Source organism: Cyprinus carpio, chromosome A8, assembly GCF_018340385.1.
Source record: "Cyprinus carpio isolate SPL01 chromosome A8, ASM1834038v1, whole genome shotgun sequence".
Taxonomy (NCBI): domain Eukaryota; kingdom Metazoa; phylum Chordata; class Actinopteri; order Cypriniformes; family Cyprinidae; genus Cyprinus; species Cyprinus carpio.
Genome location: NC_056579.1, coordinates 15,618,397 through 15,644,555, shown reverse-complemented (window position 1 = coordinate 15,644,555; position 26,159 = coordinate 15,618,397). Strand labels below are relative to the sequence as shown.

At 35.2% G+C, this 26,159-nt stretch overlaps 1 protein-coding gene across 2 annotated transcripts in view; it reads left to right on the top strand.

The window, feature by feature from the left end:
• ipo11 (importin 11) overlaps positions 1 to 26,159 on the top strand; it is a 131,905-nt gene that overhangs the window by 19,386 nt on the left and 86,360 nt on the right. For both annotated transcript variants that reach the window (XM_042762477.1, XM_042762476.1), the window contains exons 6-15: positions 8,216 to 8,348; positions 10,768 to 10,826; positions 12,712 to 12,760; positions 14,940 to 15,010; positions 15,137 to 15,329; positions 15,666 to 15,818; positions 17,675 to 17,718; positions 22,484 to 22,574; positions 24,350 to 24,397; positions 24,828 to 24,933. In XM_042762477.1, coding sequence (XP_042618411.1) covers positions 8,216 to 8,348; positions 10,768 to 10,826; positions 12,712 to 12,760; positions 14,940 to 15,010; positions 15,137 to 15,329; positions 15,666 to 15,818; positions 17,675 to 17,718; positions 22,484 to 22,574; positions 24,350 to 24,397; positions 24,828 to 24,933 — 947 coding nt within the window. The remainder of the gene's footprint in view (positions 1 to 8,215; positions 8,349 to 10,767; positions 10,827 to 12,711; positions 12,761 to 14,939; positions 15,011 to 15,136; positions 15,330 to 15,665; positions 15,819 to 17,674; positions 17,719 to 22,483; positions 22,575 to 24,349; positions 24,398 to 24,827; positions 24,934 to 26,159) is intronic.

Below are 26,159 nucleotides of genomic sequence, written 5' to 3'. Positions count from 1 at the left end.
ACGCCCTAAATAAAATCTTGCAGGAAACCTCAGTTTTTAAAATAACAACTTCAAATTTGGAACACAACTTATTTAGAGTTGCAGATTAAGGGGCGGTAATATTATAATATGATCCCCTTCCTGCGTCACTGGGGGAGCGAAATCTGAGCGTCTTGTTTTTTCACATGCTTTCAGAGAAAGGTTAATGGGCTGTCCTTTTTCACGTTTTCTGGGTTGGTAGATGCACCTTTTATGCGTTTTTTGGGTTTGTATGTGGGAAGAGTGATGCTTTTATTGATAATAAATGCGGGACATTTTGGACCAACTGTACCTGTATTTAGCACTGACTGCTTGTGATCAGATTATCCAAAACATTGTTGGGCAAACGGTATGAGTTCATCGCTTGACTGTAAATTCACAGTTGTTGTTAAAATGTTCAAGTTTCTGTCGAGAGGTTACACTTAGTTTTAAAGTTTACTTATTTTACTGTGTCAAATTAGTTTGGAGAGGAAGGAAATAATTAGGTTGTGTTGACCCCTCCATCTGACCTGTAGCACAACATAAACTGCTGCTTCTGTTAATGGTCTTGTCTCGTTTTGTACAGTGCTCTCAGTGTGGTCAGAAATGATTGTGTAGGAGTCATTATGACTTTAGGTTGTATCTTAAAGGCATACTCCATCCCAAAATGAAAATTTTGTCATTAATCACTTACCCCCATGTCGTTCCAATCCCGTAAAAGCTCAGTTTGTCCTCGGAACACAATTTAAGATATTTTGGATGAAAACCTGGAGGCTTGAGACTGTCCCATAGACTGGATGGCCCGCCACAAGGATGCACGGTTTCTAAGTGCATTTAGCTTTGATTTGAAATAAAACGGCACATCCTTGTGGCACAGATGATACAGAAGAGCATACACAGCATACGGTGATAATGAGAGACAGAGGAGACTGATGACAAAGGAATTATTGAATAAAGTTGTTATTTTTGTTTTCTTAGCTTACAAAAAGTGTTCCTGTTGCTTCATATAACCCAGATTGCATGTCTGATGGCAGATGGAGTATTCTGATGATGACTTTCATTCCTTTTCTGGACCTTGACAGTGTTATTTATTTGGCAGTCTATGGGACAGTCACAGGCCTCCCGTTTTCAATCCAAAATATCTTAAATTGTGTTCCAAAGACGAACTGAGCTTTTACGGGTTTGGAACAACATGGGGGTAAGTGATTAATGACAAAATTTTCGTTTTGAGATAGAGTATCCCTTTAAGGATTAGAATAAAAACATCAGTTTCCATGGTAATTTAGCGATTACTATACATGTTTAAGTGCATGATATGCTTCTGTTAATGAATCTAATTTGAATGTGCACTCTCAGACGATTGTTGCGGCTGGTCCTTCACTCTATATTTTGGTAGTTGTTAATAATTTCCCCTGTTGCTAAGCTGTGTTAGCAAGTCCGTGCAATTCTATATAAATGCACAAATAACAACAACAACAACAACAAAAAAGTTGCTGCTGAAGATTTTTTTTTTTTTTTTTAATAAATGTGCTTCACAGTCTACACATCATTTGCTCTCATGATAACTATCATTTGCCACCCGTTCTTTCCAACAGTTGCCACATATGCACTAATAATGGCAAATAACTATTTTAAGCCTTTTGGCAAATGTAAACAGCATTTGCAGTGTATTTCAAAATTTCAATACTAATTGTGCTGAAAAAAGTGTCCTGTTTGCAGATGCACAAATTGGACACCTTTTGAATATCTTACAGATGGTCTTTCATCTGTGAAATGAGGATGTTGACGTCTTTCAGAACAAGAACATTTGCTGCTTTTGAAAATGCTTCTTTTTTTTAAGCAAGGATAATAAATCAATGGTGTATGATGGTGTCTGAAATAAGGAGGCAAAGGCTCCTGTTTTGGAGATTTTTTTTTCCAGTGTTCCAGCTCCATGTGAAGTGTATACTTATTTAAATATGTAATATTTAAATATTTAAATTGAAATGAAATTATAATTTTTAATAGCAATGTACTTTTTAATATAATTGAATTATTTATTTTAAATTGTTTATAAACATTATTAATGAGTGATTCTTTTCATTTATTAATGCAATTTATGGATGCGTAATTTTTTGTTTGACTTTCATTATTTTTCTTTCAGTAATTTTAATTAGTAGATTCTATTTTTTTTTTTTTTTTTTTATTTTATTCTTATGTTTAGGAAGGATGCAATTATTTGATCAAAACTACAATACAAATTGTACTGTTGTGAAAAATAACTGTTTTCTATTTAAATATATTTTAAAATGTAATTTATTCCTGTGATGGTAAAGCTGTATTTTCAGCAGCCATAACTCCAGTCTTCAGTGTAACATGATCCTTCAGAAATCATTTTAATTATATTTATAAAATGTTAGTATATATCTTAATGTCAGTTATCTTTGTTTTTAATAAAACTAATACTTATGCTGACTTCTTTAGGCAGTGCCCCTACAATAAATGCAATTGTCTGCAATGCAGTGTGCAAAACCAAATGGGAATTTGTGATTTATTGAATTCCCAAGGTCACTTTTCAATATATATAGAAATGCTTTGTTTTATTGTCTTGTCCATTTTCTATTACCTGCATTCTCCAGCCATCAGTTCACTTAATGCTCTGCCTGTAGCAGCCGGTCAGGTGTGTGTCTGTGCCTTCTGTAACCCTATGGCTATTGCAGTGGTGTAAATGATGTGCCACAAGTGCAAGTATGTTCAGGGAAATGCAGTATACTGTGATCAAAGCTCATGTGTTATAGCATCACAGCTTAATATGATCCTGTTGAATTGGATTTGACTGAAGAAACTGTTCTGTGAACTCAATCAGAAGTCATTATTGATTGCTTGTGAGAAGGTGTGTGGTATGAATATAGATGTTGTTTTTATGTGAAATATAGTTAAATAAATATTGATATTACTGCTTCTTTGTGATCTTGCTTGTGGAAACCTACAGAACAGGCAGTATAAACAGCAATGCAACACCTTTGAGTTCTGATGTAATGTGTAGAAATGCACTTTCTATGTGAAGGCTAAAGTTGACCATCATTTGATTACTCTACTTTTTTATTTTTTCAGCTTGTTCCTACAAAGTAGCGACTAAAACTATATTCAAAACACTGTAGACATCAGATTTTTTTTTTTTTTAATTAAAGAAGTCTCAGCCTCAGCAATTTGAATTAAAATACAGTAAAACATTAATGTTGTGAAATATTATTACAATTTATAATAACTGTTTTCTATTTTAATGTATATTAAGCTGAATTTTCAGCATCATTACTTCAGTCTTCAGTGTCACATGATCCACCAGAAATCATTCTAATATGCTGATTTGCTGCTCATGAAAGATTTTTTTATTATTATCAATGTTGACAGTTGTGCTGCGTAATATTTTTGTGGAAACTAAAAAAAAAGTTCAAAAGAATTTTCAGCAACATAGCAAATGCCTTAACTGTCCCTTCTGATCAGTTTTATGCTTTGTTTTTGAATACAAGTTTGAATTTATTAAAAGAAAGAAAAAAATTCTAGAAATATGTTAAAGCAATACCTACATTTTTTTTCAACATTCAGTCACACAGGAGTAAAAGTCATACAGGTCTGAAAGACATGAGGGTGCGTAAATGATGATAGATTTTTTAGATTTTCTTTCATTTTTGACTACTATAAATATAATCCAACATTTATTCCCAAACAAGCAAGTTCTAACTAGCTATTGAGTGATGGCTTAATTTGCAGCCATGTTACTTTTTGACACTTTTTTTAAATATACATTTTGACTTTTTAATTTTGATGTTCATTGAATATTTAACTATAGAAAATGTTATACAAATCAGGCTTTCAGACATTTGGTAAGAGGGTTGCATACCTCCATGTTTTCCCCCCTGAGGTTTAAGCACCTCTTTTCACTGACCATGCCTAACCACGTTGAAAAGGGAAGAAAATACTTTCACACCTATTTTTTGCACCCTCTTTGTGTAAAGTGCCATATCCTTTTGTCACACCTTTTAATGCCTGTAACACTTTACATTTTTCTGTCTTTTTTTGTGATTCCGACTTTCTGTAAGATGTCCAGAAACAGGTCATAAATTTTCACTTTTCATGCATCTCTCATGGGCATTCAGCCAGGCACGTTGCCATAGTGACAAGAAGGCCAAGCCCCAGTCAATGTAGATGTGTGTCTGTTCCTGTTAAGGACTACAAATTAATGTTGGGCGATATGCTCAATTTTCATATTGTCCTATTGTCAGCTCTGTCAGAACATTGATACATGATATTATCATGCTAATTTATTTAATTATTTTTTTACTTGGTTATAATCCAACTCCAGCGTAAGGCAAAAAGCAGTCTAATGTTTTTAATATGACTGAATTTGTATTTATCATAAAAAATTTAATAGAAACATCATAAGTAACTAATTATAATGCTTTACATTTCCTCAGTTCGAAAAGCAGCTACAGAAAACGAGCAAAGAACATTACATTACCAAAGAACATTCTCACAAGCTCAGTCTAGCGCGAGTTTATGTACTTTAAGAAACACTTCCGTTAAAATCAGTGAATCTACACTGTTTGATGAATAATTCTCTTATACTTACATCGCATGTACATCTGCACTTGGTTGTTTATGATGAGAGAATTCGAGTTTCAGTGAGGACACGTCTGAACGTCTCTGATTGGCCATTGCATTCATAAACTCAGTATAACTGTGTGTGATTGGTTATAATGCGCAATACTGTAAAAACGTGAAAAAAAAAATAATGCAATAAATAAGCCCTAATATTAATTAGTAGGCTAGTAACACTATAATAATAATAATTGACTTGCTATCGTCAAACGCATCAGCCACAGGTGATATATCTGACTATTGTCGATACATGATATTATCGTCTATCAGCACAGCCCTACTGCAAATTGCTTTATAACCTCACTGTGGCACACACCTTCTGTAATGTGATGGGAGAATATGCTGCTTTTCTCCATAAAGTGCATTTTAAATGAATTTATCAAAAACAGCTTCCTTAGTGAGTTCTGCATTAATGTTTGATTGTAATATAATTGTAGTTTCTCTCAAGTAGTCATCATTATGTTCCTTCCTCCAAATGCAATTTAGTCATTTATTATGCAACTCATATATGTAATTAATGCTAATCTATCATCATCTGCAATGCAAAACAGATTGAGTTTTTGTTCTCGTCAGGCAGTTCCTCTGAAGTGCTCTTCAAGGAAAGCGTTACGTGCCGCAGTCTTTGATGATGTTCTTGCATCCTCTCTGGTGATTTGAGAATATCTTTAAATGAAAAGGGGAAGATATAACTGCTGACGTCTCACTGTCCTCAAGCTATGACGAAAAGGGTTTTCTCTGTGTGCTGGATGATTTTGTAATGTGAACTGTATGAATCACAGTTTTCTTCGTACTGTAGGTTGTTTGTTCTGAGATGTTGCTAGTCTTGCTGTCCCCCATTATTAAGAATTATGTTGATGCTGTAATGCCTAAAATAAATTTAGCTTTAAAAGAATCACTCCCTTTTAGAAATATCTGGGTGCTGCTGAGTGAACATTGATGTCGTCCGTTTATTATCGCATAATAAATCCCTTCAGGTTTATTGACGATTACATGTCAGGATTTATTTTTAATTAACTGGCTGTACATTATTCTGCTAATTTACGTGGCTGTTTACCAGATGAATAAATGCATGGATGTAGAATAATATTACTAGTGTGTATGTGTGTGTGTGTATATATATATATATATATATATATATATATATATATATATATATATATATATATATATATATATATATATATATATATATATATATTATATGTGTGTATGTGTATATATATATATATATATATATATATATATATATATATATATATATATATATATATATATATATATATATATATACACACACACACACACACACACACACACACACACACACACACACACACACACACACACACACATCTATACACACACACACACACACAGTGGGTACGGAAAGTATTCAGACCCCCTTAAATTTTTCACTCTTTGTTATATTGCAGCCATTTCCTAAAATCATTTAAGTTCATTTTTTTTCCCTCATTAATGTACACACAGCACTGTCAATGCAGCGTCGTGAACGCGCTCACAACAGACCCGGAAGAGAAGAAAATGCTGAATAAAGTCGTAATTTTTTTTTTTTTTTGGAGCAAAATGTATTTTCAATGCTTCAATAAATTCTAACTCACCCTCTGATGTCACATGGACTACTTTGAAGATGTTTTTATTACCTTTCTGGACGTGGACAGTATACCGTACATACATTCTCAATGGAGGGACAGAAAGCTCTCGGACTAAATCTAAAATATCTTAAACTGTGTTCCGAAGATGAACGGAGGTCTTACGGGTTTGGAACGACATGAGGGTGAGTCATAAATTATATAATTTTCATTTTTGGCTGAACTAACCCTTTAAGTGCAGCAGAATTGTTTTGTAACCTTGGCCAGATCTGTGCCTTGCCACAATTCTGTCTCTGAGCTCTTCGGGCAGTTCCTTTGAGCTGTAAGGTCTTATATAGACAGGTGTGTGGCTTTCCTAATCAAGTCCAATCAGTATAATCAAACACAGCTGGACTCAAATGAAGGTGTAGAACCATCTCAAGGATGATCAGAAGAAATAGACAGCACCTGAGTTAAATATATGAGTGTCACAGCAAAGGGTCTGAATACTTAGGATCGGACCATGTTATATTTCAGGTTTTTTTTTTTAATAAATCTGCAAAAATGTCAACAATTCTGAATACTTTTTCTGTCAGTATGGTGTGTGCTGTGTGTATACTGGATGCCCGTGATCTTCAGGGCCCTTAGACGGCACTGCATCACATACAGCCCTTGAATGCGACTGTAATGGAAATCACAACATGGGCTCAGGAATACTTCCAGAAAACATTGTCGGTGAACACAATCCACCGTGCCATTCGCCGTTGCCAGCTAAAACTCTATAGGTCAAAAAAGAAGCCATATCCAAACATGATCCAGAAGCACAGGTGTTTTCTCTGGGCCAAGGCTCATTTGAAATGTGGCAAAGTGGAAAACTGTTCTGTGGTCAGACGAATCTAAATTTGAAGTTCTTTCTGGAAAACTGAGACGCCATGTCATCCGGACTAAAGAGGACAAGGACAACCCAAGTTGTTATTAGCACTCAGTTCAGAAGCCATTGGGACTGGGCAGCTTACAAATCTGGAAAGGCACCATCAATGCTGAAAGGTATATCCAAGTTCTAGAACAACATATGCTCCCATCCAGATGTCGTCTTTCAGGGAAGACCATGCATTTTCCAACATGACAATGCCAGACCACATACTGCATCAATTACAACATCATGGCTGCGTAGAAGAAGGATCCGGGTACTGAAATGGCCAGCCTGAAGTCCAGATCTTTCACCCATAGAAAACATTTGGTGCATCATAAAGAGGAAGATGCGACAAAGAAAGACCTAAGACAGTTGAGCAACTAGAAGCCTGTATTAGACAAGAATGGGACAACATTCCTATTCCTAAACTTGAGCAACTTGTCTCCTCAGTCCCCAGACGTTTAAATGATACATTTTCTCAGTTTAAACATTTGATATGTCATCTATGTTGTATTCTGAATGAAATATTGAAATTTGAAACTTTCACATCATTGCATTCTGTTTTTATTCACAATTTGTACAGTGTCCCAACTTTTTTGGAATCGGGTTTGTATATATACACAGATAAATAGAGATACAAAACTAAATAGAGTATGTGTGTGTGTATATGTATGTGTGTGTGTATATATATATAATTTATTATTATTAATTTAGATTTGTTCTTAAAATTGCAATCCAAGCAACATTTTCTGTGGACCTTTTAGGATTTCCAAAATTTGTCCCAGGTGGCCAAATCATGGCCACAATCATACAGTGTGCGCCTGGCTTTACAAAAAACAATTTTGGGTAATCCTGCAGCTTATGCACAGTAGTAGCATTGGGGACTGGCTTTATCGGTCTTTGGTGCAGCAAAGTAAAAGTAGCATAGTGGGTGCACCAAATCAAAGATGCACTGAAGCAGTGAAGACTTCAAGCATATCTGCCAAATAGTTTAATCATATCATACCCCTGAACACCCCCCCCAAAAAACTCACCAAATGCTAATTTAGCCCCTGTTACTGTGCTTCTGTTTTTTTAGCTGGCATCAAGCATCTATAGTTTCGCCTGCTCTCTGTGGAATCATCACACGGACACATTCCTACAGCAGATCTGCACAGGAGACCAACAGGCTGCTCTTAGCTCCCTGGAGCGTACTCTGCTCTCTCTGAAAGGTACACACACGCACACCAATGCTGAAAAGCTCATTGCTTCTTAGAAAATTTCCCAGCCTACGACTGCAGATTACAGACTTAAGCAGCTATACATAAAAGCACACATACTGGTTGAGTTAATGTTGCAGACCACTCACTGCTCTCAGCTGGATAACTTTAGTAGCTTAAAGCCCTCCACAATTGAACGTGAACAGAGAGTTAGGCTTAAAACTGAAAATATTCTGCTAATTTTAATTATTTGCCTGTTTGTCAAACAAACCCATTCAATTAACATTAATGTATTATAAAAAAATATTTTGGGTAAGATGGAAGAAGCAGGTGGTTGCACCCAAAGTAGATGAATATCTCTTAGTATGTTGAACAAATTTGTCTAAATATTTTTTTAAATTTTTGTAATGATCAGGGCTGTAAATCTAAATAATAAAATGCCAAAAAGTCTTCTTGTCAATTTCTGAATGTTTACTTGAAAACTTGATTCTAATAGGTTCCTAAAAAAGGTAATTAGAAAACTTGTATATTTGTTATATTATTTGTAGACATGTGCTGGTATTCAGTAATGCGATATATCGCGGTAATGAATATGCACGATATTGTTATCGTGGGCACTTCTAAATACCGTGAATAATTATATATTACAAAATTATTAGAATTGGAATGCATAATAAGAATACTATTTATTTTTAAAATACACAACACTGCTGTATGCTGCTTGAAAGAGGGGTGTGCTGCTCTGATGTAAACAAGCACGCATGAGAAGCACATGGGGGAGCACGTGAGAGATGCGCTGAGTGAAAGCACATTCACTCTCTGACAGTAGATGGCGCTAAACTGCAGAAAATGCAGCCCGTTTATGGAAACCCAATAAATAAGAAGCAGCTGCTTACTTTCTAAAACATATTTAAATAATTTTTAAATAGCCATTCATATTTTTGTATTTGCCATGGTGTTCATCACAGTGCCAAATTGTTAGGCTATTTATTTTCAAACTTTATTTTTTTCATTTTAATCTGGACTACAAGATGCCCTATATATTGTTTGAAAGTGTTTTGATTCTTTATTGTTCATTCACACTTTACATTAGGGCTTCATTAGTTAACATTAGTTAATTCATTAGTTAACATAAACTGCCAATGACAAATTCTTAGGTAATTTAATAACATGTTGTTAAATTCTAAAGTTGCAACTGTGTTATTAAATGAGCTAACTTGAAATAAGACTTGTATTTTCTAACAAAGATTAATAACTTCTGTAGCAAATGTAGCTATTGCTCATTGTGAATGTTAATGCATTAACTAAGGTTAACTTATGAGGTCTTATTGTAAAGTGATACCTATGGGTCTTTATAGTTCTTTTGCACTATAATCTGTGTAAAACTTTTAACTTTATATATTTTTCTGTATTGCTTTATTGTATTTAAATGTTATAAGAATAAAGTTATTTAATCTGTTATACTGTATAATGACCACCTATTTTAAAATAAATATCAATACCGTGATAATACAGTATACCATGATAAAAGCATAAGCAATTAATCACAACAGAAAAAAATGATACCGGCATATCCCATATTACTTGTAGTGTTTCTTTCCTTCTTATTTCTGTCATCTTTCCTTTTTATTTACTTATTTTTAATGCAAATGTTACAATTGCAGCTTTAAAGGGATACTCCACCCCAAAATGAAAATTTTGTCATTAATCACTTACCCCCATGTCGTTCCAAACCCGTAAAAGCTTTGTTCGTCTTCGGAACACAATTTAAGATATTTTGGATGAAAACCGGGAGGCCTGTGACTGTCCCATAAACTGCCAAGTAAATAACAGTGTCAAGGTCCAGAAAAGGTATGAAAGTTGTCATCAGAATACTCCATCTGCCATCAGTGGTTCAACTGTAACGTTATGAAGCGACGAGAATACTTTTTGCCTCCAAGTTTTCATCCAAAATATCTTAAATTGTGTTCCTAAGACGAACGAAGCTTTTACAGGTTTGGAACAACATGGGGGTAAGTGATTAATGACAAAATTTTCTGGGCCATCTGACTAATCAGAGCAGAGTAGGCTCACGAAAAAGAGGGGTTTAGAGAGACTGAATCTTCGAACTGCTTCGAACGAATCATTTGAGAATCATCGCAAAATGAGGTGATATTAAATGCATATTTTGAGAAAACGAAACTGTTTTGACCTTTCATGCATCTAAACATATTGTAGGACACTTCTAAAACAATATTAGGAACCTTAAAAATGGCATAATAGGGGCATTTTAAAGCTTTTCTTCTGCCTCTTGTAAAATGCTTGTATATACTACCATACACACTTTTCTTATTTGTATTACTCATTCTAAGCAATGAAATTTAATTAGTGTGACAAAAACAACATTTATTAAGTTACAATTGTTATATATTTTTATTTGTTCTACTTGCAGTTCTTCGGAAGCTTACTGTGCATGGATTCATTGAGCCACATAACAACATGGAAGTCATGGTGAGTTCTTGAATAGTTCAAACAATAAAATATGGTCTATCATAATTCATATATTATAGCAAAAACGGTTTTGTTTCTCATTTACTTACTGCTTGATCAGATGTGATCTCAAAATCAGAGCTGATGTTTTCTTTTGTTCAAATTTTATCATCACACTTTTTAATCACACTTCTGCACCCATAAAAACTCATTTTGAAGAAAGGGTTAAATTGGTTAAATTGAAGAACGGGTTAAATTGTGAAAATTGAGTAGTTGTTTGCAAGGATAATCAACCTGAGGTTTATGACATTAAAAATAAATCATTGCACCTAAATGAGAGGCTCATTCTCAAGTGGAAGATGAAGCTTGAGGAAAAAAAAAACAGGTCAGTGTGAATATGTAATGCATTACATATGTCCTGCGTTAGTTGTGCATTAAACCTTAGAATATCTCTCCTTGAAACACAACATTTTGTGCCTTGTGTTGACATGTGCAAAATAATAGTGATTTATTTGTTCACTTTGTTGTATATAAATAGGTTAAATGAGAGTTTTGTCACGATGTAATCTGAATGCAAGGAGAATTTGCCGGCACAAAGCACACGCAGAAGTGCAGCCAGCCTCTGCAGGAAGCCCATATGGTGCCTTCATCTTTTAATGCATCTGTGGGAGCTGGCTTATCAGAGCTAATTTTCACATTACAATGATGCAATCCTTCCTAAACCTTAATGAGTCTTTGAAAACACTGAAATTGGTAGAAAACAATGAGTCAAAGAAAAAGTTTTGTAGCGTTGATAGTATAGTGTAACAATGCAGAGAAGATTTCATGTAATAAATGGTATGCTGAGCTTTAAAATGTGTTTGTTAGTCTCAAAGGACAGTTAGGATAGCTTCATATACGCGCATACTGTCTATATATAGAACATAGGGATGTCTTTATAGTAGTGCTGGGTGATATATTAAATATTCACAGTATATTCAAAATGAATTTGACGTACCCATTTCTTCCCTTTCTGCTTTAAAAAAGATCCCATTTTTATTCTAAGTTTATCTGTTCAACCCTTGATCCGGCAGTCTATCTGTTAGACTGTCAGGACGCTGTGTCTTTGGAGGCTGTGCCACTGACATTTTGAATTTGAGCTTATTAGTTGCGGTAAAGGAGATGATGATAGCACCATTATTGATCCATTCTGGAGGTAAGACAACTCAAAAGAGAATATTTTCAATGAGCTGCTGCCTTCAGCTATCAATCAACTGCCAAGCTACATAAACATGGTGTTCTCCCGGCAGGGCTATAACTCTCATTCTCTCTGGAGACTCTTGGACTTTAATGTCGTCGTTCATATTTCATCATACTTGAATGTTGTCTGTGTTTGATGTTGCAGGGGATTGAAAATGAGCATGTTTTGTCTAATAGCTCCTGCTTAGTGTGTGTGTTTAGTTTATCTTAAGGCATAAAGAAATTGAATGTACGTTAAAGTACACACAGTAGCATTTTCATTTCATTTATACAGCTACAATAACAGTCAATCCCGTTATTTATAGACTGCAAGGTTTTAGTGTTAAGAGCAAATTTACTGCTGTAATTTACTGTTTGTGGTGCAGAAATTTCCATCTGCCAGCTTAGTGTTACTTGTGCCCCGTGTTGATCAAACTGGTTCCATATATTTAACGACCGTTCTAGGATTGTATCTTGGATAGCAGGCACTCTCTAAATCTCTCCTCCGACACTCCACGTAAACAGCCTGTCCTTCCCCAGCCTGAGTTAAGATTGCTTGGGGCTTCCTGCCAAATCTGCCTTCATCATGACTTAAGAAAACCTAGATGTTGCCAGCACCAATAGCACCGTGGTCGCCAACCACACCTGATACCGATGTTTCATTTACTGTCTCTGTCTGCTTCTCTAGGGCTTCCTCAATGCAGTCTTTGAGCGGTTGAAGCAGTTTCTAGAATGCTGTAAGTATTACATGCTTTTCACATTCTAATTCCAATAGTGTAAAACTGTTTTTAGGATTATGTTTTATTTTTTTTTTTTATTTTTTTTTTTTTTTTTTTTTTTATCGACAAACATTTTTATGGCTTAGTAAATCTTCTGATGTAAACAGAAGTAACTTGTTTGGGGGCTGTAATTTTTTTGTTTTTGACAAGTCTCTTATGCTCACCAAGTCTCCATTTATATTTCAGTATATTTTTAAATTTAATTTATTCCTGTGATGACAAAGCTGAATCTTCAGCATCATTACGCCAGGCTTCAGTATCACATGATCCTTTAGAAATCATTCTTATATGCTGATTTGCTGCTCAGGCATTTCTTATCATTATCAATGTTGAAAACAGTTGCTCATTTTTGTGGAAACCTAATACATTATTTTCAAAATTCTTTCGTGAATAGTAAGTTCAGAAGAACGGCATTTATTTGAAATGGAAATCTTAGAAGTCTTTGTTGTCACTTTTGTGCACTTTAATAAATACTTACTGAATAAAAATATTACTTAAAAAAAATAAACTTTCTGACCACAGACTTTTGAATGTGGTGTACATTTATTAGTTGTTAAGATGCATTAGCTTACTGGTGCCATTGTAAAATGTGCTATTTGCACTCAACCAGGATTAATTCATTTTGTCAGTAAAAATATCCAATAATAGGAGGGTACTGAGATAAAGCAGGTAGCTTTAAATAGTCAAGTGATATCAACATGTTTTTCAAAGTTGTTCCCATTTGGAAAATAAAGTGCTATTGTATTCTATTGTATTGTAGCACAATTGGATTTAAAGGAACAACCATTTAGGAGAAATAAAGATTTGATTTAAAGCTCAAGTTTTTAATCCTCAGGCTATCTAGAGATAACAGCCATGTTTTCATGTCACAGAGTTAAGTTAAATGATATTGAGTGTAGAAAAAAAAAATATTCCTGTTCATTTTTGAATGTCAGTTTAAGTCATTGTCCCATCTACAGTTTTTTTTTTTTTATCACTATTAAATAAATTTGAATAAAAAGCTGTGGATTTTGAAATATTACTGGTTCCTTATACTTCAATATTATCTTTTCTGTAGCTTAATCGAAAATAGTATTATATGTGCAAAAGGATTTGTACGAAAATAACTTTAGATATTTCTGCTTGAGATCACAAGGTTAATTCTGACGGACTGGAATTCTTTACTGCTTGAATATAGAGTGCATAGTCAAAGGCCGAACTAATTTATTTTTGAAAGATCACCACTTCAAATTTCTGCTCCAGCAAAATACAATAATGCCATGTCTGCATGGTTTCACTTGGAGACACTATGCCCTGCTTTTCCCAGCCTCATCGTTGCATGTGTTATATATCATCAGATGAGACAGAAGCAAGCTGTTATCTACTGGTGATATCACAGGCAATATGTTCTCCTGGCTGGGCCGCAGGTCAGGTTCCATTCGGCCTGTTGGTATTTCAGCGTGGATGAGAGACTTAGCTTATGAGCAAACGGAATGTGAAATATCAACTCTGGGCCAGATAAGGTCCCCCAAATAATCCAGGCGTTTTGGGTTCTATTCATTTCTTCATTTCTCTCTGCACCGAGAAATTGATGCTCAATCCCTTTGAAAGGTTACCCTGCTCTATCACACTGTCCTGAGTGTTGACTTGTAAGGAAACAGATTAGTATTTTTGGCTTTCGTTTGACTAATTTAGCCACAGGGCCAATGACGATTACAGAACAAGTAGACTAATAACCGATATTTTGAACCAATAAAAGTGACTTGTGCAAAAATTAAAATTAATGTCAAAAATAAGAATAACAAAGGCTCTGACAAAAACTTTCTTTAAATGCTTTTAAAATATTTTATTGGCAAATCGGCTTAGAAAATGACCGATACCGATAACCATAAAAATGCTTAATATCATCGCCGATAATTGGTTTACCCCTAATTTACTCACCTTCATGCTGTTCCAAACCTAAATGTATTACTTACTTCTGTGAAACATAAAAAGTGTAGTCATATGGACCACCTTTATGGTGCTTTTTGTCATTTTGGAGCTTGGCAGCTCCAAAAGCTTTTAAACATGTGGGTGAGTAAATAATGACAGATTTTTTTTTAATTTTTATACAAAGAACCCAAAGCATTTTTACAGTCTTTCCATCTACTATTTGCAGGCCGGCAATTTGGACCAGGCAGTCTTTGCAGGGAGAAGCTTGAGAAGACCATCATTTTGTTCACCAAAGTTGTAAGTCTTAAAGTTCAGTCAGTTAGAGGGCAAAGGAAATAATCTGGGCACTTGTACTTGAGATGTTGTGGGCTGAGCCTTACTCCTGAACTGTGTTTTAACAAAGTCTCTTATGCTCTCTACTAGCTGCTGGACTTCCTGGAATATCACCCGTGGCCTTTCATCCCTCTTATTCAACGTTCGCTGGAGTTCGCGGTCAGCTACGTGTTCACAGAGGTTGGCGAGGGAGTTGTTTTTGAGCGTTTTATTGTACAGTGCATGAATCTTATCAAGATGATCGTCAAAAATGAAGCCTACAAACCGGCCAAGAACATTGAAGGTAAGCAGCATAATGTCTTTGGCATGGCATGCCTCCATTCTAAAGTTCTAGCTTATTCCAATAGGAAATGGATAACAGCCTTTAAACACATCAAGGGCATTTCTGAGATAGTAGAGGGCAAAAGTGAATGGATGAGATGTTTCATAATGAAATCTAGCTGTTCAGTCATAACTGAGGTTCCCTAGATAGATATTAAAGTAAAATGCCTCCTGTTTTATTATTGCCTTACTAATGGACTGTAGGAGCACATTAGACGTTTTAATGAATGAACTAATATCTTGAACATTACTGTATGCATAATTGTATATTAAAGTGATGTTGCAATATACATTGCAGACAGTAAGCCAGAGAACCTGGAGGCACATAAAATTAAGACTGCATTCTTCACACACCAAACGCTGACGGAGATTGGCAGGAGACTGGTATCCAAATACTTTCTGCTGACAGAAGAAGAGCTAACCATGTGGGAAGAAGACCCAGAGAGTTTTGGTAAATGTGAATTATGAGCTCAGAAACATGTCTAAAGCTGTGAAACGTTTTGTTTTTATTTTTCTAGGCTGTTTGCCATTTGTAATCAGAAAGACAGTAGAGAGGAGGAGTATGTTATGTGTGAATTTTTGTCTCAGAAACATGTCGATGAGAGCCACAGCTGGACATGGCAGGGCATGTGCACTAACACCTAGGTCACAAATTTTTATATATATATATATATATATATATATATATATATATATATATATATATATATATATATATATATATATATGTATATATATATATATATATATATATGTGTGTGTGTGTATGTGTGTGTAAATATAAATATCAAATGTAAAAGAGTATAATATTAAATATATATACTTATCTATGCAAAATATTATACATGCATTTAATTTATTAGGGCTATCAATTCAAGTATTTCATTATAAACAGTGTTTTGTAGGTATCATTTAAAAAGTCTTTGTATAATTATTAGGTTCAATAGAAGGAACTTATAATGTCAAATTTAATAAGCATTAATGCCATTTAAAATTAACTATAGTCATTTATATAAAATGCGATTGCACATATATAAATATATTCTTAGAACTGTGTAATTTGTTGCTTAAAAACATTATGAACCACAGACCTTAATTTACCAGAACATTGAAATTTGCCAATGTAAAATCCCACAGGCTGTTCTTTTCTACATTTTAGAACAACAAACTGAACTGTACTGTTACAGGTGTTCATAAATGATGACCATATATGGCTCAGTATGTCTAAAAGGAAGGGGACAGCATAACCTGAAAGTAGCTATGACAACAGATGTACTACCCATGAACTTGAAGTCAAGAAGCTGACCTTTCCTGTCAGTTAACTGAGCCCTGTGTAGTGTTATGCCCAGAGATGCTGAACCATACCTGCTGCAGTAATTTAACACATGTAATTCCTTTCAAGGAAATGGGTTTTGAAGCGTACAGTAATTTAAAATCCCTTGGTGTACTTTGTTTGTGTCATTTTCTAATCCATATTGTCATGGTCCAGTGATTTGTTTCTGGTGTTGGGAATGCCAGTGATTCGTCCAGGGGTCCTGCTGTCAAGGCTGTATAATTGCGATTAATTTAGTGACTCTGCAGCAGACGGAATTGTTCTGGCCTGTTGTTGACCAACCCTTAGGAATATAAGGTGACTAGAGATGATAGAGGACGTGACATCATTTTAAATGACCTACTCTTTGATTGGATCATGGGTAGAGAGAAACCTGCCACATCTGTGGGGTGAAACAACCAGGATAGGGTTTCTGAGAGAGCGTGCCTGAATGATAGAAGTTGTGAAGGTTAAAATAATGGTTATTTAATGACCCTCATTTCTTTTCTCAGCCTTTTTTTTTTTTTCTTACATGGAACATAAAAGATCGGTTTTGAAGAATATCTTTTTCTCTCTTGTCAATATAATGAAAATGAAATAGGACTGTGACTGTGAAGCTCCAAAATAACAACGAAGCACTGTAAAAGAATCATAAAAATGGTCCATTCATGAGAAAAATTCAGCTCACTGACTCAGTGATTCAGTTAAAGATTTTTAGTAAATGATGACTAAAATCTTTCTCTGTTTGTCACAAAGTACTGGAATATTTTGCACGAGTACAATGATTTTGCTTTTTGAAGCTCGACAGCCTTAGTCCCCCTTCAGACCCATTATATTAAAAAGAGTGGACAGGACATTCTTCAACAAAGCTGTATGGTTTGTAATGACATGAAGATAAATAACTGGCTGAATTTTTATTTTCAGGTGAATTATCATTTTAAATCAGCATGATATATGTTGTGACAAGTTGTGTTTAACATTGTTTCTTTCTTCAGCTGTGGAAGAGACAGGCGGTGACTCCTGGAAGTATAGTTTGCGGGTAAGTGACTCTTTTCATAAAATCAGGGTTTCCGGGGGTCTTAAAGTCTTAATTTAGTTTTATCAAACTTAAGACCTTAAAAAGTCTTAAATTGTACAGGCAAGTCTTAATTATGATTTCAAGAGGTTTTAAATTTGGGGACGGAAAGACCAGAATTGCGATATGGCTGAATGTGACGATTAAACTTCAAAAGGCTAGCGTTTTTATTTTATTATATAAACACGAGCGCTGCACGTTCAAAGTCCGGTGCTGCTGCTTTGTGTACAGCTGTTAATGGGGAAACTGTTATATTTCTACCAAACGCTCCACCTTCTGGCAGAATGAATGAGCATTTTCAATAAAACTGTTGTTTTGTTCAGAGTTCAGACCAATGTGAAAATCGACCCATGTTTTTACCCTGCAAACACGCAGAGCTTTAAATGTGAACTGATCAATAAGAAGACAATGCATTATCAAAATCTAAAAGTATAGGGTGTGCGATGTGGTCTGCAAATTCTGCAGTAATATCGCAATTGTTGTTTTAACTATGTGGGATTTAATATTATCCAGTATATCGCGAAAAGCAAACAAAACGGCTACAGAGTGCGCGCATATATTATGTGATGAAGTCTAGCAGGTTAGACTAGTTGCGTGCGTGCGCATTTATAGTGTGTTCTTTCACTGCATGAGTCACTCTATTAAAATGCATTAAGAATTATCACATACTTCAAGATATGGGGCAGAAATGTATATATTTATATCATTTCATATAGTTAATATCACACGAAGAGTGCCTTTTTTTTCTCCAAAAGTCAGCATGATTACAAATGTGATATTGATTTTATACAACAGATCAGTAAACAGTGAGTTAATATTAAGAGACTTATGTTTTAGACACCGTATTTCCTGTTTTTGCTCTATTTCTTCAACTGTGGGACACTAAACACCGTCGAGCCGCTCTTGACATTCGGGTAGTTGTTTCCACCTGCGCTGCAATATTTTTTTCATCTCTAATTGATGGATGTCTAAAATATAAAAGTAAGGAGAAGTCTAAAACTGGCAGGAGGCCCGGCCCGCGTCTGAACTATGATGTGAAAATTGGCCCGAAGCCCAGCGTAAAAAAGCTGTTAGCACAATAAGAGATAAGATATCAGCACAATAACACACTCTATAGCTAAATATTATCTAATTACCTTTATCGATAAAATCCCAGAAAATTTCGAGATATCCTTTTTTGTCAATATCACATACCCCTTATTTATATTATTTAATTGATATAATATTTTATTGATTATAATTGTTTAATTCAATATAATAATAAATACTTTTGACTCATCCATTTTCTTAAAAATGGTTTAAAGGCTGAAATGTAAAGTATCATATTGAAGATTTCCATTTACTCGTCTTTTGGTACACCACCTTACAGAGAGATGTATTCCAAGGTCAACCGAAGTGTCAGTAAATGCAAAGTGACTGAGTTAAAAGGTATCAGGTGTCTGTCTCATTTCTGTGGAATTTACATAGGGGGGCCATGACTCTACAGGGTCATTTGTTACTGCCCTCATGTGACTTAATTTGCATTACATCTGGCTGCCTACTTAATGTGGCTTTTATGTCCTGGCTTTAAAATGACATTGACTGACTAAACTTATAACCTCAAGCAAGGGTAGCATTTTACATCACATTTGTCATTTACTCAGTAAAAGATGCTGTGGAATAATTTCACCTTCAGGTAATTTTGAAAGGGAATGTCTTAATTATGTATTGGGTTTAAAGGTTAAAGGTCTTCAGAATACTCCATCTGCAATCTGGGTTATACGAAGCGGCGGAAACACTTTTTGTAAGCGAAGAATAAACTTTTTTCAATAATTCCTTTGTCAGCAGTCTCCTCTGTGTCTCTCATTATCACTGTATGCTGTGTATGCTCTTCTGTGTCATCCGTTTTTTGTTATAAAACAGCGCATCCTTGTGGGTCTGACGGCAGATGGAGTATTCTGACGATGACTTTCATACCTTTCCTGGACCTTGACACTGTTATTTACTTGACAGTCTATGGGACAGTCTCAAGCCTCCAGGTTTTCATCCAAAATATCTTAAATTGTGTTCCCAAGACGAGCTGAGCTTTTAAGGGTTTGGAATGACAGTAGTTTTTCTTGTCCTCTGAGTGCAAGTATTTATAAGCAGTGTGAATGTTGCACATCAGCCAAAGAAGTGGATCTCAACTCAGTTTAAACAAAGGCTTCATTTAAAAAAAAAAAAAAAGAAAGAAAACACTTTTGTCGTTCATTTCAAAAGCTCTGTAAGATTGCATCCAATCAAATTGCAATATTTTGCAGGGCTCCAAACTGCGACTAAAACAGTAGCATTTGCAACTGTTAATATTAATTTGCGAGTGACGTTTTTGCTGAGGTCGCCACTGGTGACTACCCGCCGAAAGCTCCTCAGGATTTAACCGCCAAAAAAGTTTTCTCAGGCGGATGATTTGCTTCATTCTAGCAGCGCCCCGTCTGTGATGAAACGAACTTGGGCCGAAGGTTAATACACACAACTACACCGAGTGTGGACCTGCCGCTTGTACAACAGCTTTCAGCCGAGATCGGCCCATAGAGAAAAAGCTGTCTGTCAGCCAGAAGTGTTTTGTAGAGTTGGCGTGGCTCTGGCCCATTATCTTCTCACCGATGCCGAGACTGAACCGACAGAGACGCATTTCACCCAGAATCAGCCCGAGTGTTATTGCTATCTGGGTATATGTTTACGTTATTACTTAAAAATTTGAATGTAATGCCTTTTTTCCTAATTGTTTTGCGATCAAATCTTTTGTTATGTTCACGTATTAAACTGAGACGATGCGCATTTTTAATGAAAAAGAGAGTTTCAGACAGTCCTCATCTCTGCCGCACATCAGTTGACGCACACAGTTGATAAAACAGCTCCACTGTGCAGCGAGAGAGAAATGACGGAGACGGAAGAAGAGAAAGTGCAGAAAATACAGCACAACTTGAACAAACTAGAACCGGTAAAGCTGTCATCTGTGTGGATATTGGCAATATCGTTAACAATTTCGTTTATAATAATTACTAATATGGCTTCTTCTAAACAGATCTTGGTCTGTGTTCTTTTAATGCGTGAACTTCATTATTTGAAGTGCAACTCCGTCCATTAATCGCAAAAAGCTCTGTGCTTTGTCACTTTTTAATAAAAAGTACCAGCTTTAAAATTATTCCGAATTCATAACGAAATTCAAACAATACAGTTTTTTGGCGCTCCTTAATGCAGCAGGCGCGGTCGCTTTAGCGCCTCACGTCAAGGGCAAGTGAACCCATTTAATCTTTCTCTTTACTAATATAGTACATAATGAACATGAATTAACATCAAAAGGTAGGCTATTTTATCAGAGATCCTGCAGTACAACTTACTGAAATGTCTCATGTAGGAGGAGCCCAAGTGATGCTTCTGCTCCATGATACTGGTACAGACTCTGTAATGAACAATTCTTTGTGACTGTAGATTTCAAGCTGGAAAAGACATTTAGTTCCCACTTTAAGTGAACCTTAGTTCCCAGGTCATCTACAAGATGGATTAAAATGCTGATAAAGTCAAGAAAAGATAAGACATAAACACATGACAGTATGATTTAAATGTTAAAATGTAAATAAATAGATAATAATAATCGTAAAATAAATAAAACACGTTTATTCTGTGGCAGCTAAAAAAATTATTTGGCTCCTAAGTTTTTTCTTATAGGAGCCAATGGCTCCTTACTCGATTTTTTTGTTTGGAGCCCTGTTTTGGCAGTATAAATAAATAAACAAACAATAATAAGCATTGTAAATAAACAATAGTGATGATGATGTCCTTAAGTGTCCTGAAATGTAGTAATAATAATAATGTATTTATCTGGTTTTACAACTGTAAAATTGTAATACTAACATTTGTGGCTTTTTAAGTTTTCTTTTTCCAGTTTTATGCTGTCAGGCTTTTATTTTGGCGGAAAAATGCATGGGGGTCCCAAAGGTTCTCTTTTGTTGACAACAATTGATTTATAAGTGTTTCTCATTACGAGAATGGAAAGATGGTTAGCGCTTGTTGTGTCCCCAATGCAATTCTAAGCGACCCAAACTCAGAGCAGATGTAGAGATGAGTTGTTGTAGAGCAGCATTTACTGTGACCCGAGCCACTCTGAGACACGGAAAACACTGGATTATCAGCTGCTGTGCTGTGCCTCACTCTGAATCATTCAGTGCATATATACTGAATTAATTAAATAGCAACCTTTCTGTTTTAATAATTGCACTAAGCCATACCGCAGTTTTGGTTTTTATTTGATTGTGCAACCCTATTTGATAGAAGCTAAATATCTGAAGTCTTCCAAACCTCCAGTCCAATCCAGAATGAAGTCTTTTCTCTTGTGATCATCCATAGCCAGTCCAGGTACCTGCCCTTATTGATTTAGTTTTGAACTGTATTGATTATGTCAGATTTCCTGAAGGCATAGAACATATGATTTGACACGTGTGGTGATGGTTGAGCTTGGTGATATTTGACCCTGGGATGTCAGTGTCCCAGCCTTTAATAGATGCTGAAGTCCACTGAGTCAGGTCTAGCACCCTGACCCCCACTTCAATGCAAACTATTGATTGTATCAGCAAGAGTGATGGATACCATGGAAAACCCAGTGATTTTCTTTTCATGTTTATGTTGATGGGTTTAAATATTGTTCCTGTATTGAATGCTTCCTGATTCCTTTGTCACATCGTGTTCTCTGTTTTAATCAATATCTTTACAGCCGTGCACAGAAGTGCTTTTCTTGGACATTTTCCACAACTACAGTCAAACTTTGACACCGGTACTTCTAGAGATGGTGCAGAATCTTCAAGGTTGGTTTTATTTGATGAGTTGGTAAATATTACTCTATCAAATTAAATTAGTTCTTTAAGAATAATTTTACATAAGTGTATAATAAAATATGGTGCTAGTTTGTGGAGACACTTCATTTATGTATTGTTTGTTGATATTTAATGGTTTTCTATAAACAGCTCTTGGTTAAATTTGACTTGGATATGAATTTTATATAGTTATTTGGTATTTTCTTGAATTTTGTAATTTATTTGTTATTTTTTTTTATATAAAAATGGTTGGGGCGATTCAACCATAACTAATTGCCAAGCTGGTTAGGCTGTTCTGTTTTAAAGATTGTAGAGTGGCTTAAACCAGCTATGACTTGGTTATTCCTGGTTTAAGTTGTTGCTTTTTTCCTGCAAGGATGGAGATTCATTATGCTTTATTAAATAGAAAAAGTGAGCATTTTCATGCTTGACTCCTGGCATTCAAGGACACAGTGAATGAATTAATCAAGTCAAAGCTTTTAATGTGCTGATTAAATGAAACTCACTGGTTAAATGAACTGTCATTATGTTATGATAATGAAAGAAATGTCATATCTGGAGCAGGAGTAGTTAAGAAAACGGTGAAAAAAGGTATTCATTTTTTTTTTTTTTTTTTTTTTTTTTGAAAGTTCAGACTTCAGGTCCCTTTTTATCTATAGTAATTAACATGGTAGATTCTCACGTCAAATATTTTGAAAAGGCACTCGTGTGCTACAAAAGTGCAGTGCTGAAAATGTGCCCAGATGCCACATGTTTTTAGAGAACTCCTTTTTGAAGTGTTTCAGCATGGAAAGCTACCTGCTGACATTAGCTTAGAGAGGCTGGGTTGACACCAAATGACACATGCCATGCCATCAGTTCTTCAAAGCTCTTTTTGTGTCCAAAATGAGGCATTTCCTCTACCTTTTTTGAGAGGAAAAACTGACAACGTCATCTGGGGTTTTACTTTAGATGTGGACTTTTTGATTGTAGCCTTGCAGAGCAAATGTCACCTTTATAAAACACACCTCGCTAAGCTAAAACAGCTCCATCGTTACTGCTCCATTTAGAGCAATTAAGCTAGCACTTTCAGCCAAATATAAGTACCGTCTGACAAGCGTTACACTCTCATTGCTTTTGATCTGGCTCGCTAATTAATTAGTGAATGATTTTAATGAGCATTCTGTGTAAATGAGTTGATTAAAATTTGCTATGATGATTAAATTAGGATAATGTGCTAAACAAATATTCTTATGGACATTCATAAGGATCTTTGAGTGTTTTGGCTTGGAATTTGAGTTTAGCACATTTAAATGACCATGTTTTATTAAAATGATGACAACAACCCCGCAAGTGCTATTTTTTGCAAATCATGTGTCATTATAGTGTGAAGTCAACATCATTATAAAAGCACACATTTAGAGGATAATTCTGATAATGACCCCTCAGTTAATTTCCTAGTAGTGTCATTCTCTTTTTCTCTTGAGCATTTCCTGTGTTCTAATTATACATGGACAATAAGGAGCGTCACCCCCTCATTGTCGCTTTGGGATGGCTAATTTTGATTGGTTAAGGGAAATGGGACAAAAGTTTTAGTTGCTTATGTTATTTTATTACACGCTCTGCCACTTTTACTACTGTTTGCAAAGTGGTTAAGTGACAGTTATTACAGATGTGTGAAAGTGCTAGATGTTCCCAACAGGCCTAAAGCACATTGTGTGCAGATTGTGAGGGAACAAAAAAATTGAAAATTGTAAAAATCATAGTGCCTGCTTTCTCTCTCTCAGGCCCCAGTAATGTGGAGGACCCAGTGCAGATGCTCATGAAGGATGCAGGTACCATCATGCATTGCTGGTCACACACCCAGCACCTTTCTCTTCAGTAATACAGTGGGGTCCAAATGAGACTAAAAATCTGGCTCAGTTCTCATGTAAAAAATGTACATAAAAAAAAGCATGTTCTCTTGTGAAATTAAGAAATATTGAAGTTATTTTAGCATGCACTATTAGTAATGTAAAAAAAAAATGGATGTTATCCTTTGTATGCGTGTATTACTGTATATTGTAAAAATTGTGTATTATTTAACATTTACTATTATTTTTTTATTTAAAATTTAAGATGACTTAAAACTCTATGCATGTTGAATTAAATGCATTCAATTTCCATGCATTATTTTTTTCCTTTGTACATAATGCCACATTGACATTCAGTTTTTCAATTAAAAATTAAATGGTAATTTTTTCAAAATCATTTGTTTCTTTGCAGTTTACAACGCTGTGGGTTTAGCTGCTTATGAATTGTTTGACAATGTGGACTTTGATCAGTGGTTCAAGAACCAACTCCTTGGGGAGCTGCAAATCAGCCATAACAGGTATGATTCAAAAATAATAACTTCTCTAAAAGCAGTTTTAACCAGTTTAACCACTAAAAACTACAAGTTTAAAGTCTGCTTTCGTGAATGAAGCCAGAAATTCACAGTATGACTTTTTACATCAACAAACGTAACATCTTCAGCATTTTTTTTTGTAGATAAAAGGGTATTCACTTCTAGTATTGTTTTTCCCAGGAAGTGATGTCACTCCACAGGTGCATACAAAGAAGCTTTTGCAGTGATTCTAGTCTAACCTTTCTATAGATAAAAGACTAAAGCTTTCTCTCAGAAGGGTTTTTTTTTTTTTATTGCATTACTCCTCTGTGAGCTCAGATTTTATATCAAAAAGAATGTGGGGTGAAGCCCAGCACCTTAAAGTTTCTTGCTGTTTTGCTGTGATTGTTTCTGGAAACCTAGGTTGGTTACATAAGTGTACAGTTGTACGGGGGGTTTGGCCTCAGGAGTTTGAAATTGTGCAGGGTAACATCAAATGCTGAATGAGGACGGCCCCTGGAAAGAGCTGATATCTTTCACTTTTTCACAAGTCTTTTTAAGAACAGCACAAAGATATGGAGATTTAGATAACCCCTTTCAGATGGGAGCCTGGATAATCTTTACACTTTGCCTCAATGACATTTACTGCCTTCTTACAATAGCAGTATCATATCAGCTGTAGTTGACGGATTGGTTAAACACGATTCTTCTGGGAGACTCCAGCGGTGCATTTGATGAGGGCTTGAGACTTGGGAAGATGGGAGGTATCAGATATGTAAATTAAACGTACTGTAGAGAAAGGTGTTGAAATATTTATTGAAGGCCATGAAGGTTAAGAAACTTAGGATTTAAAAAAGAAAAGGGATTTTAAAAGCGGAGCATAAGTAGATGCAGAAGTGTTGGGGTAGATGACTTAACAAGCTAATTAAACTAGTCAAACTACCCATTCAAAGTGTTTAGCTACACTACAAGATAGTAATAAAAAGTTGGTAGTGACACTGCCTTTTTTTAAATAGGGCTGTCAATGAAATTAATTATCTTTTAAACGTTTCTTAATATAGTGACTTCCGTCAGTTTGCTGTATATTATAAAAAAATATATATATAGCAATGTAGCTGCTATATAGCACTACTACTTCATAAAGTATCTCATTAATTGAAAAACTTGTTTGTGCTACTAAAAAAATCTAGTTTGTACTGTAGTTTTGCTACTTTTTGTTATTTTCTCCCCAA